Source organism: Tarenaya hassleriana, unplaced genomic scaffold (assembly GCF_000463585.1).
Source record: "Tarenaya hassleriana unplaced genomic scaffold, ASM46358v1 Cleome1, whole genome shotgun sequence".
Taxonomy (NCBI): domain Eukaryota; kingdom Viridiplantae; phylum Streptophyta; class Magnoliopsida; order Brassicales; family Cleomaceae; genus Tarenaya; species Tarenaya hassleriana.
In genome coordinates, this window is record NW_010960187.1 from 9,220,930 (window position 1) to 9,238,610 (window position 17,681).

The 17,681-nt window shown below is 35.5% G+C and overlaps 2 protein-coding genes across 2 annotated transcripts; both read left to right on the top strand.

The window, feature by feature from the left end:
- The first annotated feature begins 5,592 nt into the window (after positions 1-5,592).
- On the top strand, positions 5,593-8,613 carry LOC104821078 (tricyclene synthase, chloroplastic-like). Its single transcript, XM_010551837.1, has 7 exons — positions 5,593-5,846; positions 6,205-6,481; positions 6,639-7,035; positions 7,128-7,343; positions 7,427-7,565; positions 7,655-7,906; positions 8,166-8,613. Exons 1-7 carry the CDS (start codon positions 5,634-5,636, stop codon positions 8,466-8,468), a joined length of 1,797 nt encoding a protein of 598 aa, XP_010550139.1. The 5' UTR covers positions 5,593-5,633; the 3' UTR covers positions 8,469-8,613.
- Positions 8,614-13,328: 4,715 nt separating this feature from the next.
- Positions 13,329-16,436, top strand: LOC104821085 (1,8-cineole synthase 1, chloroplastic-like). The gene is made up of 7 exons (XM_010551848.1): positions 13,329-13,553; positions 14,021-14,297; positions 14,424-14,820; positions 14,915-15,130; positions 15,214-15,352; positions 15,440-15,691; positions 15,973-16,436. The coding sequence occupies exons 1-7, from the start codon at positions 13,344-13,346 to the stop codon at positions 16,273-16,275; spliced, it is 1,794 nt and encodes a 597-aa protein (XP_010550150.1). The 5' UTR covers positions 13,329-13,343; the 3' UTR covers positions 16,276-16,436.
- The last annotated feature ends 1,245 nt before the right edge of the window (positions 16,437-17,681 follow it).

Below are 17,681 nucleotides of genomic sequence, written 5' to 3' on the forward strand. Positions count from 1 at the left end.
GTGATGGAGGTGTTATCTAGATCTCTGGACTCTGAGGTTGGTGATAGGAGGATTACGCTACCTAGTTGTTGCCGAGACCCCCAAATATCATCCCCATCAGTAAAGAGAGCTGTCTTGGCCTTGTTTAGTTGCAGGCCAGACGTTAAGTAGAACCGGTGGAGAGTGTCCATGACATTACTCAAAGATTCTCTCGATGCATCTGAGAATACAAGGATGTCATCGGCGAACATAAGATGTGATTTGGGGGTCTCGGCAACAACTAGGTAGCGTAATCCTCCTATCACCAACCTCAGAGTCCAGAGATCTAGATAACACCTCCATCACAAGGGTAAAGAGATAAGGGGATAGTGGATCCCCTTGTCTCAACCCCCTTCTCCCTTTGAAGAACCCAATCAATTCACTATTGAAGGAAACTGAGTAAGTAGGAGTCGAAATGCATTCCTGAATCCACAGAATGAACTGCAATGGGAAATCCAATGCCTCTAAAATGCGTGTCACAAATGACCAATTCACTGTGTCGAAGGCCTTACTAAGGTCCACCTTAATCAATGCCCGTCTAGGTAATCCACGAGCCTTAAAGCCAGCTGTTAATTCTGTTGCCAAAAGTACGTTTTCGACGAGAGAACGTCCAGGGATAAAAGCTGATTGGTTCGACCCAACCAAGTCTGGTAGTGCCATCTTTAACCTCCTTGACAGAACTTTAGCTATGATTTTATAAACCGTATTGCAGCAAGAAACTGGTCTATAATCCTTTAACTTATCTGCATTTCTGACTTTCGGAATCAGGGAGATGGAAGTGGCATTCCATTGCTTCAACAGAGAACCTGATCTGAAGAACTCCATCACAGCCGAGATAACATCATGCCCTACAATATCCCAACATTCCGTAAAAAACTCTGCTGGAAAACCATCTGGCCCTGGTGCCTTGCCTTTCGGAAGGGAAAAAATCACTCTCTTAATCTCCGCCTCATCAGGTAATTTTGAAAGAGAATGCGCCATTGAAGAGCTACAACGGGATGGTAAGAGTTCCCTAAGCTGTCGAGGTTGCCAACAAACCAGATTTGCATCTGTCGAGCCCAGAATCTGCTTGTAATAACCAACCACCATGCGCTTAAGTTCGCTCTCTTCAAAGACCCGAACCCCTGCATCAGTCACAAGAGAGCGGATGGCATTAGTCGATTGACGAGAAACAACAACCCGATGAAAGAATTTAGTATTCTGATCTCCCTCTGACAACCAACGAAGTCTAGACTTCTGCTTAAAAAATGTTTCCTCCGCCCCTGATAGACGAGCCCATTCAGATCTCAGCTCCGCTTCTATTTGTGCTGCCTCAAGGGTAGGCCTCTCTAGAAGCATGTGTTGTGCTGCCTTAAGTGCCTCGAAAGCTTGTTTTGTCCTTGCTTGAATATTACTAAAAGCGAGACGGTTCAACTCCCTTAACCCAACCTTTAGCCTTTTCAACTTTTGGGACAAACAGAGCATTTGTGAACCCTGGTTCGGTGAGTTGCTCCAAGCTTCAAGAACCCTTCGGTTGAAATCTTGATGCTTTAGCAAGTGAAGAAAGAACTTGAAATTCCTGCGTTTCCTTCGATTCTGTGGTTGGTCGATATGGACGATGCATGGGGAATGGTCTGATGGAGCTGGAGATTCGAAGATCGCATGTGAATCAGGGTGTTCCAATATCCAATAGTCATTAACAAGGGCTCTATCCAGTTTTCGAGAGATCGGATTCTGCACGCAGAAGTTGGTCCATTCTGTATCTCTGACTTAGGATGGAGGGTAACACATTCCTTCATCCTTGTAGACGTTATTACACAGGAATAATATTTACATTTTTAACAAAAAAAAAAAAAAAAATTGACATCTCAGCAGTTTTTTTTTTAGAAACGAAAACCGGTCTTAACCCGGTTTATCAGTTTATTAAACCGGTGCGAAACGAAAAAACCCTAAATCTCGAAAAAGAAAATCGAAACCCTAAATGTCGAACAGCAATAAGGGATTTGAAGAAAAATTGAAACAAAAAAATGACCAGACATATTCGCTGCTTCCGACATCGAGACCTTACTTTTCATCGTCCTCGTCCTCCTTTGGCGTTGCCGTCCTCCACCGTCATATATAATCGCCATTACCATCTCTTCGACGAGAAAGAAGAGCAAGTGATTTTGATAATGGAGGACAAGACCGGAAGCTATACGACGATGTTTCTGAATTCGATTGATGATAGCGAAAAATTGGAGATGATTTTTTCTGGCGGCTGGACAGAGAGTTCAACAAGGTTGAAATGGAGGAAGTCAACGAATTTAGCAGACAATTGAATGTTTTCATTGTTCTCAGAATCAAAGTGGAGAACCCAATCGCAAATCTTCCTGACATTAATGGCTTTCACTCTTCCTTTTTTTCTCTAGAACACCAGAGCAATAGAGTTCCGATGAGTTTTACACAGATTTAGCATCTGGTTTTTTAAAATTTCTTCGAGATAAGCTTGATTTTTGGTTGGATAATGGATAATGATTTTGGGTTCCTGAAATTCCATTTGTATTTCTTCAAGTTATCAACTTTTCTTTTTTGGTACAAATTTACTACTTCTGGGATTTATCACCGGTATTTCATTCTTAAACCACCATCTTCATCTTCACTAAATCTCTCTCTCTACACAGACAAGAAAGATGAAGAAGATTTGGGTTGGGAACCAGTTTGATGTGCCATCGATCATGATCACTATGTAGCGGGCTTTTGTGACTCGCTAAAAAATGGATCGAGTCGGACTGGACTAAAAAAATTTCAGATCGGAATGGGTTGGACTGGACTAGAATTAAGTTTGTCGTATAGTTTGACCGGAAAGGTCTGCGTAACAATCAAGAAAAATATAACGAATAACTTTCATGGATACCCACCTCATGGTCGTCGAGTAGTAGGCGCTCCTGGTGGCCAAGTCTCTTTGAGACTGTTAGGCGCAGGAGGTGGTCAGTTCGACTCTACAGGCGGGGAGGGAGGGATGCATTTATGCGTTACTCTAAAGACTGCTCCCGGACCTGGGAAGATGTAGGTTAGGTCGAAGGTCCAGGTAAACTTTCCGGTTAACCCAAAAAAAAACTTTCATAGATAGTTTGTGTTCTACCCAAACCCTTGGGCCCACTTCTATACTTCTAACCTATTTCACTCACTCACTCTCCACCGTGAATAACGACAAACAAGAAGACAACAAAATATAATATTAGAGATATACACAATTATCTGATATTTTGTCGAAATGTATAACAAACCTAATCAATAATTAAGAAAATAACCAAATTATCTATTTGCACTGCTTTCTATTTGGTTTCGACTATTTGAAAATTTTTAGATTAATTTCGGAATGCATACTCTCAATCCTGTGTTTGTTCGATCTCTTCGCAGATGCACTCTGACTTCACCCTTGTAAGCAACGTTTGAATTTTTATACAATTTACGTTTAACAAAAAATAAAATCACAATTGTTGCGATTTATTCCAACATTAACTACATATATTAAAATCGTCACGATTATTTTTTTTAGCAGAAAATCATCATCTATTATTTAAATTTATCCTTAATTTTAAATCAATATAATATATGCTTAATTTAAAAGTTAAATATTATGCTTAATTAAATAATGTAAAATTAAGTATAATATATGGACAAAATTTTAAATATAATATTTATAATCAATAAAATATACTTAATTTTAAATATAATATTTGTATACAGATTTATTATATAAAGGGTGATATTTATAAATATTTATATAAATTCTAAATATTAATATAGGATAAATTTAAATAAATATTATATTTTTGTGATGTTTAGGATTATATGATTTATATATTATTCAAATTTTATAGATTTTTCTAACAAATTAAAATATAATATTTTTTGAATAATTTAGATAATTGATGAATTTTGTTATTGACATTAATACTTGATTGTTTTGTATAACAAATTTAAAATGAAGTATTGCTTTTAAACAATTTATATAGTTGATGATCTTTTTTGTTCAAAAACAATGGTTGATGATTTATTATATTGAATTTTAAGTAGATTTTTTTGTTTTGTTTAAGTGAGATATATTTTATGAATACTGAAATTGTATTCTTAATATGGACATGATTTTGTTTTTGGCTAAATACTAAACAAGTTAGGAACTAATTAATCTTATTGTTATTCAATCATAACTAAAGACATGTACCAAACTTTTAAAGAGTTTTTCTTCGTTACAGTTTGCCTTATCGATCAATGTTTTATGAAACATTGACCCCCACTAACAACCAACATAAATGTACATTTAATTTGCACATTTTATTTTATCAAAGAGTTTATAATGGGAATTATTTTCTTAAGTTTTCTTATTTTACTTTTTAATATTGACATGCATAAGCTAACCGTTCGTCAGGAGATTGTAAAATGTTTGTAAAATATGTGTATAAATGTGAATGTATACATGTATATGTAAGTGTGTATATATGTGCGTATATATATGTTTAAATATGTATATATGTGAGTCTGAGTACAGGAATGTTTATGCTGACGTGGAAATTTTATATTATATTTTTGGCTGATGTGACGGTAATATGCCATTTAATTGGCATTTATTTTACATCGAAGTTTCAGCAAATACGTCGTCGGATTCTTTTAGACGGTTAACACCGTTAATAGTCATAAGAGAGTTTGATAACTTTTAGATAATTCCAACATTTTTGTAATATTTTTAAAATTCGTTTATTTATATGTCACATTTTAAAAGATGTTTAGTCATGGCCCATTAAATAAAGTCATTGTTATCATTTATTTATTTATTTATTTATTTATTTTTTCTATCTGTCTATCGACGCAACAAAAACGTTTTCAATTTCTGCCATTGGATCTATACAAAATAGCGGATCTAAATATTTTATTATCCTTCAAGATTGAACTAGTTCGTCCTATAATAAAAAAAAACTAAAACATGGTTAAGAAAAATGAAACAAAGAAAAAAAAAGTTAAAAACAAGAGATTACGAGTTCAAATCAATTTTTCTAAGAAAGTTATTTATTCTTGAAGTTTAGAGAAAATTCTGGAATAAATTTACAATAAATACGAGTTTAGAATTATTACAAATGGAAAAAAAAATGATTTTGTTTGGTTTGAAACTCTATTTTCTTTTGGCTTATGTGGAGAGATTAAGGTGTTATATATATATATATAAAATAAATATGTGAATTATATAACAAAAACTAATGTGGGGACCAAGAACAAACCATGTGATTAGAATATACACTGTTCTCTCCAATTTAAGGTTCGAACTCGGGGCGAGACAAACGTTTTGCGTTCCCGTTTCACTAGTTGAACTATCCAAGTTGGATCGTTTAACTGATTGAACCGAAGATGGCGTTGTTTTCTATCCTGGTACCCTCTACTTCGAACTGAAGCTTTCCGACCCTTGCTAAATTTGCGGATACTCTTCTTCATATTCAATTTCCTAGTTGACGAAAACGTTAAAACAAAATAACTCAAGTGGTTGTTCGTTGTTGACTAAAGAGATTTGCCCCGCCTATAAATATACTCGTATTTCTTATTCAACATCACCCCCCAAGCAAGACCTCAGAGTTTATCATTCACCATATTGTATAATCTTGACAATGGCTTCTCTTTCGCTTGGCTCCCCTCTTATTTGCAGAAATGCCATTCCGAAAACCATGCAGAAACCACGTCGCACTCCTCCGCGTTTCACTTGCCCCGTCGTCGTTGCTGGAACGGCCTCGGCTGAGGCTGTCGTTGTCCGTCGGTCCGGAAACTATCGGCCTTCTCTTTGGGACCAGAATTATATCCAATCGCTTGAGAACAGATATGCCGTAAGTACACCTCCATTCATGTATGTAACATACACACATATTAATAGGGAAATATTTTTCTATTATTAATAATTGAAAGATTACACCTAATATATAGTAAAATAAAATAGAATATTTTAGGTATAATATCTAGGGTAAATCATAACAATATTAATGATAATATTCTAGGAATAATATCTTCTTATACATATAAGATAAAGATCATTAAATGACTGTGTGTGTGTTTCATAATCTTTTCCTAATAATATACTTGCAATGCGCGCATGCCGAAGTTTGTTTAAATTAACGAAGTTTGTTTATATATATATATACATTCGATCGTATGCATGCAAATGATCGTGATATTAATGGGATGTAGAAAGAAATTATAGTCCAGGAGAGAGCCAATTTGTTGAGACAAGAAGTGAAGAAGAGGCTGGATGAAACAGAAGGTCCTCTCCAACAACTAGAGCTTATCGACACTCTGCAAAGGCTCGGACTTTCGTATCATTTTGATCACGAAATTACGACTGTTCTAACGAAAATTCACGAGGGAAGAACAAATAACGCTGGAACATGTAACAAAATTGAAGATTTACATGCAACTGCTCTCGAATTCCGTCTCCTTAGACAACATGGTTTCTTTGTCTCGCAAGGTAATGAATCGACATGTACTTCCCTCATAAACTAATAAACCATATTACTATTAAAGAAAGTAAATACAATATTATTAGCAAATTTTCTTGTTATTTGTTTCTAATTTTTTTTCATATCAATGGTATTGAGAGACTAATAAGAATGTAACCCATGTAGATGTTTTCGATGATGTGAAGAACGAGAAGTCATATGAATCTTTTTTAAAAGGCTCAGACGATGATATCAAAGGCTTGCTCTCTTTGTACGAAGCTTCGTACCTTTCGACAAAATCAGATTTTGAACTGAAGGAAATCCGATCTTATTCGAAGAAGCGACTAAGTGACGTAATCAACAAAAGCAACACAAGCGATGAGAAGGAATCATGTATTCGTGAGATGATTATCCGATCATTAGAGATGCCGTACCACTGGAGACCATCCACTTTAGAAGCTAGATGGTACATAGATGTGTACGGAAAGAGACAAGACATGGATCCCTTTTTGCTAGAATTCGCCAAGCTTGATTTCAATATCGTACAGTCTTTCTACCAAGAAGATCTGAAATCCGCTTTCAGGTATACACTTATTTAAGATGTTTTGCTTCTATATATACATATATAAAACCTTGAGACTAATGCATTTCTTTTGTTTTTCAACTTATATAAAGTTGGTGGAACAAGACAGGGCTTAAAGAACTTGACTTTGCGAGAGATAGAATACTTGAGAACTATATTTGGAACGTGGAATTATTTCATGAGCCTCAACTTGGAAACCAACGTCGAGAAGTCGCCAAAACTTTTGCGTTAACTACAACCATTGACGATATTTACGATGTTTATGGCACTGTGGAAGAGCTTGAGCTCTTCACAGAGGCGGTCCGAAGGTATAAACATTCTAACTCTAGTTACATAATAAAATAACACAACATGTAATCCATCGACTTACTCGAATTATAAATTATTGCAGATGGGATGTGAACCTTGTCGATGAACTTCCAGAATACATGAGGGTTTGTTTCCTCGTCTTGTACAATGAGGTCAATCAGACCGGACATGATATTCTCCGTCATAAAAATTTCAATGTCATCCCTTATCTTAAGAAAGCTGTAAGTATATATTTACTATATTTTGAACTTTAATGATATGGTTAGAGTGGATCTGGTTTTGTTTAAAGTTGTTAATTATATTTTTGCAGTGGACCGACTTAACGAGCGCATGCCTAATAGAAGCAAAGTGGCACAAGAGTGGATACAAACCCACATTCAAGGAGTACATCGAAAACGCAAGATTCTCAATCTGTGGCCTGGTGATATTAATTCACTCTTACTGCGTCTTGGCCGACAAAATCTCAAAGGAAACCATAAAAAGTTTGGTCGGAGATCGTCAACCCATTGTCAAAGGCTCCGCCACCATCATGCGTGTTGTCAATGATATGGGAACTTCAACGGTCAATTTCTAACGATCTCTAATCACTTTCATATAGTATCTATATTAAACGACGTATATAAGTTTAGAAATATATTGATTTTTGTTATGTTTGATCAAATTTCATGGTCTAGAAATTGAATGCAAGTTATCTATCTCCCATGTTTTTTTTTTTGGTAAACTCTATCTCCCAAGTTTATTTGTAGGGTTTATGTTTTTCGGTTATGTAAGTTATTTTTGCCTATTTTTGTTTTACACATTTATGCATGAAATATCGACAGCATGAGCTAGCAAGAGGGGACGTACTAAAATCCATGCAATGTCACATGCATGAGACGGGGGGGTCCCATACGGAAGCACGTGATCACATGATGGACGTGATCAGCGATGCATGGGACGAGATGAATCACGAGAAAATGGCACGTGGCTCTTCACTCCATCCTCGTTTCCTACAGACAGCGATCAATTTGGGACGCATGTCACTGTGTATGTATCAGTACGGTGACGGCCATGGTTTTCCCGACAGCGCCAAGACGGTCGACCGTACCAAATCTTTGATCTTGGACCCCATTCCGCTCTATTAAACAACTCTTTGTTACCAGCCATTTGGAGTTTGGCATATGAATGTGAAACTTAATTAAGATATGTACACTCGAGGCGAAAGGTTTCAACTTTTCGACACCATGATCTAGATATATATTCGAATAAAACGACTCGAGTTCTACGGCAGACCAAGACGTGCATATATACATATATATATATATATATATACGTTATATTTTATAACAGTCCTTGATCGGTCAACGCCTTTGACTTCACCTCTCTCGCATTCGCGTAAACACCTCCAACATCTCCTTCTGCATCCACCAATATATATATACACACATATATATAAATATTTTAGTTTTCCAGAATTCGTATACAAAATCAGTAGCTATAAGGGTTTTAAGTTGAATGATGGAGGATATATGGTGAAGTTAAGAGTTGTCACATGATATTTAATTAAGATTTTAATAAATCAAATGATAAATAGAATTTGATGCGAGCCAAGTACTTACGGATTGTAATAACGAGGAGGAAAGCCAACAAGGACGACTTCAAAGCAACAAGTTTTTGAATGTACGAAAATTCTTTTTTTTTGTTGGTAAAAGTGAATATACGAAAGTTGTATTTATAGTGGAAAGAAAAATGGTGCTTTGAATGTATATATTGCACTCCAATTAGCTAAGAAATCGTGAAAAATAATATTTATACAATCGAAATTAAAAAATCATAATCATATTCGGGTATCTTAGTGAACAAATATTGAAAATTATCTACAAACACCATGTATGTATGTGACTTGTGTGATGAAATCTACCATTTTTAACAAAAAAGATTGGAAGGACGTTTAAAAAAATCAAATAAAATCAAAAGGAGGTAGTAAAAATTAACAGAAAAAAAAAATATTTGTAACAACTCAGATTTATTTAAAAAAATTAAAACAAAAACTCTGAACCGTCCGGTCCAGATATGCCAGACCAGACGGACCACGACCAGACTGGAACGGACGGACCCGGCAGTCCCGGAACGGACAGACTGGACTGTCAGCAGTGATCAAAGTCGCGATTTTCGTCCGGATTTGGCTGAAAGCGACGTTTACCCACCAATCCTCGATAAAAATCCTAATTTTTCAACGTCTGGACCCGAATTCCATCTAAATCCGTCCAATTTCGAGTTTATACATAACCCATCTCCCTCTTCATTCTTCTTCAACTTCGACCCGAAATTTCTCTCTCAAAATCCGAAGATTAATGCTCAAATCGGTTTCTACAGAGGAAGATAAGCGTCCCCAAGCTTCTCATTCATCATACAGCACAGGAGGTTAACCCGAGATGAGTGAATTCGAGTTTAATTCGGAAGTCTATTGACATGGAATTTTGCGTTTTTGGGAGATTCATGCGAAATTGTTGCTTGATTCTTCTTTTACATGAAATTTTATGAGTTTTAGTGTATTACCCATAGCAAATCAACTTGTTTGTGTGTTTTTGATGAACTCCGAGGGCTAGAACATTCGGTCTGAGGTCAAACCGTTCGTTCCAGGTCTGCAGGAGAAATCGCGAAGTCTAGAGGTTGAAGACGAAGTGCAGACCATCCGTTCTGGACAGTCCGGAATGTCCGTTCTGCACCAGCCAGATCGTTCGGTCTAGACAAGGCGGAACGTCCATTCCGAACCTAATATTACCTCGGTTCAAATAGTGAAAAAGTGAAAATGTAAAATATACCGAAAATACGGGTCAGATCGGATCCCACGTAGTCTGGAACCAAAATGAATAACAGATAATGTTTATCATTGATTCTATGTTTTCGATTCCTTTTTATTAGAATATTAGTATATATATATATGTATTTGCTTTCCCTGGTCCCATGAGAATAGGACTCCGGGTTACGTCCGAGTTCACTCTCTAAGCAATTAGCTTAGGACGTTGTTACACAACGTTTCAGGTCGTGAGCAACAGTAGCCGAGGAGCGGACATCGGAGATCCGGGCAGTGTACCACTACCGATCATGTATAATTACGTATTTTGATACATTTATATTTTGGGAAATGGTTTGTGTTATATCGGTGGTAGACTTTTAAGGTTTGTAATAAGGTTATACTACCACTCGACTATGTATAATTATAAGTGAGAATAATGTATCATAAATGTATATACGAGTGTTTTCTTCCGCTAACTTTGAAAAGAAAAGTTTTAAATTCCCGCGGATTTTTGGAATTGGGTTTTATTTTAATTATCCATGTGACGTAGCTCGTATTGCGGGATACGGGTTTTGGGTATTACAATATTTCTTTGAGAAATTTTTTTGAAAAATTTTAAAATAAATTAGGAAGTGTGTGTATATATATATTCAATTTAGTGTTAGTTGTTGAACTTGAAAGTGAAATACCATAAATAGTTTTCTACTTGATCATTTTATTCAAATAAAAACGATATTTGGAACATTCGGGAAAAAATGCCCTTTATTTGTGACTAAAAAGTTGTATTTTAGGGTTTATAGTATTATTTAGGCAAATCGAATGGGCCATAATTAAATCACACCCATTTGATTTTGGAGTCCAATAGGTCAAACGAGGTTTGCATAAGGAAAATCAAACCGAATTGTAACATTTTTTCATATCATTATTCAGATGACGGATCCTCGATCAATACCTTATCACTACTTTGACCATAGGGGTGGCACGAGTTCGAATTATATTACTCGTCGAACAATTTTTGTATATCCGCGGATATTTGAATCTCATGGATTCTAAACATAATTTGATTAAAAAATTCATAAATCTGTAGATTATATACAAATAATTTATAAAATCAATTAAAAATATTTATATCTAAAATAACTATAGGTTATAAAACGAGAGATTTTTGCATAAATAAATATAAAAACAATTGTATCATTGATTATCCGATTTGAATTTAAAATTTGAGTTTTAGATATACTAAAGTCGATCTCTATCTCAACCAAAGACGGATATGCGAAATTTTGGTATTTTTGCTTAGCCTACTTTGACTATTTGAAATTACCGTAGACTTGATCGAAATTAGATTCCAATACCATTTGATGAGCTTCCGAAATTCGAACCGAATCTCAAAGAGAATTGTACGTTTCGGTTGGTTCAATGTGTAAAGAATTCACTAATCTTTTCTCAGACTGCTATAGAGAAAAAGTTCGACAAGAGTTTCAAAACCCTAATCTGAGAGAGAAACTTTTTTTTTTTATAAGCAGGATGGTTTCCCGGACCTATGGCCCGACTATATCCACCTAGACCCGGAACCAGTCTTTGTATATGGACCATTTTAATCCAAAAATTACATCTCTTCCCATTAATGGAATCAACCACTGGACCACCAACGGTTGGGTGAGGGAGAAACTTTTAATTACACACTTCAAATTCCGAGAGAATCTCATGGAGATTGGTATCTACTGCTTATAGTGATATAATTCTTCAAATTAATACGTAGGATCCAATAATACTCGTAGTTTTATTATTTGATAAAATAAGGTTGATTTGGCAGGTAGAAAAATTCATTAGTCAGCCGAATTCAAAACATATAAAATCTTCACCTTGACAAAATAATTGTAGTCGATAAACACAATATAAACAATCATATTATTATACAATTTTTTTTATTGATAATATTTTACGTTTCTTGTATTATTTAGTAGTTTTTTTATATATCCAAAAAGTATGTTTAGAATCTTCACTAAATATATATATATATATATATATATACATATGCATATATATACGTTACATTTTATAAACTAACGAAATTGTATATTTAAGAAGGCACTTAAAACATGGCCTTTTATTGCTAAATACGGAACAAGTGAGTGGCCACTTTGTATGCATGTTACATTACCGTTAATAAAGACATATACCGACTCCTAAGTACTCGCCTCATCAATCATTCTTTATTAACCATTTTTATTACAGACCCACTAACATCCAACCTAAATGTCCACTTAATTTGGCCATTTTATATTTATAATTAAAAAAAAACGAAAAAAAAAGACAAGTAAATTAGTGACACAAAAAGTTGATGTGAAAATCCAAATGGGGAGAAAACCACGGAGAGAGAGAGAAATCCAAATGTACTGTTACCACAAAACTCCGAAGATAGATATATATATATATATATATATATATATATAGTTATCATTTTAATACAATTATATTATAATATTTTTTTATCATTTTCCGTTAATTTAATATAAAGAATATTTAGATTTTGTTATTTTCAATTTTCAGATACAAAACAAACTAGGATATTAAGGAGATATGTGGTTACTTGAAACAAGAAATTCCAAATTCATTTTAGTTAAGCAAATTACGACGTCCTTAATTTCAACGAAATATAAACATCACACTTCAGTATCCATGTTTTTCATATTTGATACTCGTTTAGATGAACAAAAGAAACCCACATAAACATATATTTCTTTAACCACAAAAAATATATTTAAATAATTAAATCCAACCCTTAATCCAACTCTCAATAAAAACAAATGAACTTGTCTCTATTTTTAACCATAAAATTGTGCACTTGGATGTATGCATATATATATATATATGCGCAATATATATCCTTGTATAATAATTTTAAAAAATGATTAATATTGTATACAATAACATAACACGATATCATTTCTTGGTAATTTACACTAAATCAAAATCACAATCGTGATCGCTCTAAAGTATTAACCAATCGCTATAAATCACAACCAATCGCAAACGCCTGCATTCGTCGCTATTGTGATTGAATCGAGCCGGTCCCACCTTAATTGAACAACTCAAATGATTGTTGAATAAATAACTCGAGTGGTTGTCCGTTAAGAGACTTACCTCGCCTATAAAGGAAATTACATTTCTGATCAAATATCGCCACCCGCATTTGCTTTCGTACATCTTTCACAATATGGCTTCCCTTTGGCTTGGATCACCTCTTATTTACAGAAATACCCTTCCGAACAGCATGCAGAAACAACGTCGTACTCCTCGGCGTTTGGCTTGCCACGTCGTTGCTGAAACAGGTCCGGCGGAGGCTGTCGTTGTTCGTCGGTCGGGAAACTATCGGCCTTCTCTTTGGGACGAGAATTATATCCAATCGCTTGAGAACAAATACGCAGTAAGTACATCTCTGCACATATATATATATATATATATATATATGTGTCGGTCTACTCGTGTATCTACATGACATGTGACAAATACGATAAGATTACACCTGAAAATAGAGTTTAAAAAATATCGTACTATAATCACGTTAAATTCTGAAACTAAATCTCGAAATGGTAGAGAAGCTTGTAGAAAATAACATATTCGGTTGTTTTTAATAATACGATATTTGGAGAACATTTATATAGAATACAAAAAGATTTAGTTTACTAAAAGAAATATCTAATTGATAATATTTCAAATATCAGATTTGGTTTCTATCATATATATTGCATATATATTCCAAATCCCAAACGAAGTGTGTATGGCACGATAAAAAAAGATTGAAAATAAAGACTTATCATATTATGGTGTGACATCTATGTGTGTATGTATAGAGTTTGTGTATGTACTGATCATAATAATAATGGGATGTAGAAGGAAAGCAAAGTCCAAGTGAAAGCCAACTTGCTGAAACAAGAAGTGAAGAAGAGGCTGGATGAAACAGAAGGTCCTCTCCAACAACTAGAGCTCATCGACACTCTGCAAAGGCTCGGACTTTCGTATCATTTTGATAACGAAATTACGACTATTTTAACGAAAATTCACGAGGGAAGAACAAATAACGCTGTAACAAGTCACAAAATTGAAGATTTGAATGCCACCGCTCTCGAATTTCGTCTCCTTAGACAACACGGTTTCTTTGTCTCGCAAGGTAATGAACTGACATATATACTTCCCCACATATCAATATACCATATTACTATTAAAGAAAGTAAATACAAAGTTGTGATACAATATATTTCGGATCAAGAAACTGATAAGTTTGTAACCGATGCAGATGTTTTCGATGATGTCAAGGATGAAAAATCGTATGAAACGTGTTTAAAAGGATCAGACAATGATGCCAAAAGTCTTCTCTCCCTTTATGAAGCTTCGTACCTTTCGACGGAATCAGATTTTAAGCTGAAGGAAATTCGATCTTATGCCAAGAAGAGATTAAGGGACTTTGTCACTAAAAGCAACACAAGCGATCAAACGGAATCATATATTCGTGAGATGATAATCCTATCATTAGAGATGCCATACCACTGGAGGCCAGTCGCTTTAGAAGCTCGATGGTACATAGATGTGTACGGAAAGAGACGAGACATGGATCCGCTTCTGCTAGAATTCGCCAAGCTAGATTTCAACATCGTACAGTCTTTCTACCAAGAAGACCTGAAATCTGCTTTCAGGTACCGTTGTTTTTGGCGTATTTCTTATATATATACACACATATATGAAACCTTGAAATTAATATGTTTGTTTCTCTTTCCTAATTGTATGAAGGTGGTGGAGTAAGACAGGGCTTAAAGAACTTGAGTTTGCGAGAGACAGAATACTTGAGAATTATATTTGGAAAGTGGAATTATTCCATGAGCCTCAACTTGGATACCAACGGCGAGAAGTCACCAAAACTATTGCGTTAACTACAACCATTGACGATATTTACGATGTTTATGGCACTATGGAAGAGCTTGAGCTCTTCACGGAGGCGGTCCGAAGGTATAAACATTCAGACTTTAGTTACAGATTAAATAAAGTATCAACATCTAATCCGTTAACCTGCGCACATTAACAATTTGCAGATGGGACGTGAACCTTGTTGATGAACTTCCAGAATACATGAGGGTGTGTTTCCTCGTGCTGTTCAATGAGGTCAATCAAACGGGACATGATATCCTTCGAGATAAAAAATTCAATGTCATCCCTTATCTTAGGAAAGCTGTAAGCATATATTTACTATATTTTGAACTTTTAACGATGATACGATTCATAGTTTTTGCTTAGATTTGTTAAATTATATATTTCCAGTGGACCGACATAACGAGCGCATACATGGTAGAAGCAAAGTGGCACAAGCGCGGATACAAACCAACTTTCAAAGAGTATATAGAGAACGCGAGGATCTCAATCGGTGCCCCGGTAATATTGATTCATTCTTACTGCGTTTTGGCCGACAAAATCTCAAAGGAAACCATAGAAAGTTTGGTTGAAGATCGTCAACCCGTTGTCAAAGGCTCCGCCATCATCATGCGTGTTGCCAATGATATCGGAACTTCAGCGGTCAGTTTCTAACATTCTCTGATCATTATCTTGATTTTTCTTAATTTACATTTTATCAAAGTTCATGGTCTACAAACTGAATGGAAATCTATGGTCTATCAAGAAATTTAATACTACACGTAGGATTATAACAATCAAGCATATATGCATGGTAGAGCATTTTCCGAGCTACTCCCTAAGCTTTATCGATATCTCCCATGGACGAATTACTTTGTTGTGCTTAAGTTTCACATGTTATGTATGCCATTTTTGCCTATTATTTACACATGAAATGTCGATAGGATGAGTTAGCAAGAGGGGACGTTCAAAAGTCCATGCAATGTCATATGCATGAGACGGGAGCCTCCGATGTGGCGGCACATGATTACATGATGGACGTGATAAGCGATGCATGGGACGAGATGAATCACGAGAGAATGTCACGTGGCTCTTCACTTCATCGTCGTTTCCTTCAGACATCCGTCAACTTGGGACGTATGTCACTGTGTATGTATCAGTACGGTGACGGCCATGGTTTTCCTGAAAATGCTAAGACCGTTGACCGTACCAAATCTTTGATCCTTGACCCCATTCCTCTCGATTAATCATCGTTTATTAACAGCCATAATTGGAGTTTGGCATATGAATGTAAATCTTAATTAAGATGTACCACTCGAGGTGGTGAAAAGGTTTCAACTTTTCAATATGTACCATGATCGAGATATTCGAATAAAGATTAAAGCGGTCTGGTCCGTCGCCATACCGAGACGTGCACGTACGTTTCGTAGTTTTATTTACGTTGACTGCAACTTTTTTTTTCTCTTTTTTGGATAAGCGGAAACAAAAGTTGATAAAAGATCCGTTTGTACCTGGACTTGAAGTGTCAGGGGTTTGAATCCAGGCATGCGGGGAGGGAGAGGCATAGCCAAAGGCTGTGTATTCAAAGGCTGCTCCCGAGCCCAGAGAGATGTAGGTTGGGCCGAAGGTCCAGGTGAACTTCCTGATTTGATAAAAAAAATAAAAAATAAAAAATAAAAGATCCGTTTGGTTGTACCGCATCGGTTACGATCGCGAGTGGAGACGTTTTTCAGAACGTTAGACAGCGGTTATGAACGATTAATACCGACTCATTGATAAGTTGTTGTTGGCGACGCAACCAGTCGCCTCCAAAGATATGTAGATACATATACTTGCTACCGAACAAACAAGCATATATACATACGTATACACACACATATCTAGAATCATATATCACATCCAAAAATAATTCAAAGCACAAGAATTTATTGAATGGAAGGTATGGAATTAGGTTTTATGTCGGTTGCGGACTATCACGATCTTTCTTTAACTGATCGGTTAAACATGGAACTCAATGAAATTGCAAAATTATTCAAAACATATTTAATTAAAATAATTGTATATTGTCTTTCCTACAACAGAATAAATCACATTTTCTCTGCGATATTTGTTGAATATCGATGCCATTACTCACACATGAATACTCAAATCCAATGCATCTGTTGATATGATATACTTTTAACTTCATCTTTTATTTTCATTTATAAATTAATTTGCTTAGACTTAACAAACAGTTTATATCATATATAATTTTTAAAATTTGATATCCAATTAAACCGTTATATATCATAATTGTCCAAATAGACAAAGGCCTTGTATCAGATAATTAATTGGTTTGTTTTATGCTCTAAACGTTACATATGGTATTTACACGTTATGTTTTCGATATGTCTAAAGCACGAGTTAGCACGAGGGGACGTTCTAAAATCGGTGCAATGTCATATGCATGAGACGGGAACTTCCCATACGGAGGCTCGTGAGTATATGATGGGAGTGATCAGCGATTTGTGGGACGAGATGAACCGCGAGAGAATGCAACATAGCTCTTCGCTCGATGATCGTTTCGTCCAGACAGCCTTCGATCTTCCACGAATATCAATGTGTGTATCAGTATGGTGACGGTCATGGTTTTCCCGAAAACGTGAACACGGTC

What these genes read in the sequence shown, in the direction of transcription:
- LOC104821078 (XM_010551837.1), top strand. Translation starts at nt 5,634, where the DNA reads ATGGCTTCTCTTTCGCTTGGCTCCCCTCTTATTTGCAGAAATGCCATT. An exon ending in TTCACAGAGGCGGTCCGAAG is followed by an intron (nt 7,344 to 7,426) that starts GTATAAACATTC and finishes AAATTATTGCAG; the next exon opens with ATGGGATGTGAACCTTGTCG. An exon ending in TCCCTTATCTTAAGAAAGCT is followed by an intron (nt 7,566 to 7,654) that starts GTAAGTATATAT and finishes ATATTTTTGCAG; the next exon opens with TGGACCGACTTAACGAGCGC.
- LOC104821085 (XM_010551848.1), top strand. Translation starts at nt 13,344, where the DNA reads ATGGCTTCCCTTTGGCTTGGATCACCTCTTATTTACAGAAATACCCTT. An exon ending in TTCACGGAGGCGGTCCGAAG is followed by an intron (nt 15,131 to 15,213) that starts GTATAAACATTC and finishes AACAATTTGCAG; the next exon opens with ATGGGACGTGAACCTTGTTG. An exon ending in ATGATATCGGAACTTCAGCG is followed by an intron (nt 15,692 to 15,972) that starts GTCAGTTTCTAA and finishes AAATGTCGATAG; the next exon opens with GATGAGTTAGCAAGAGGGGA.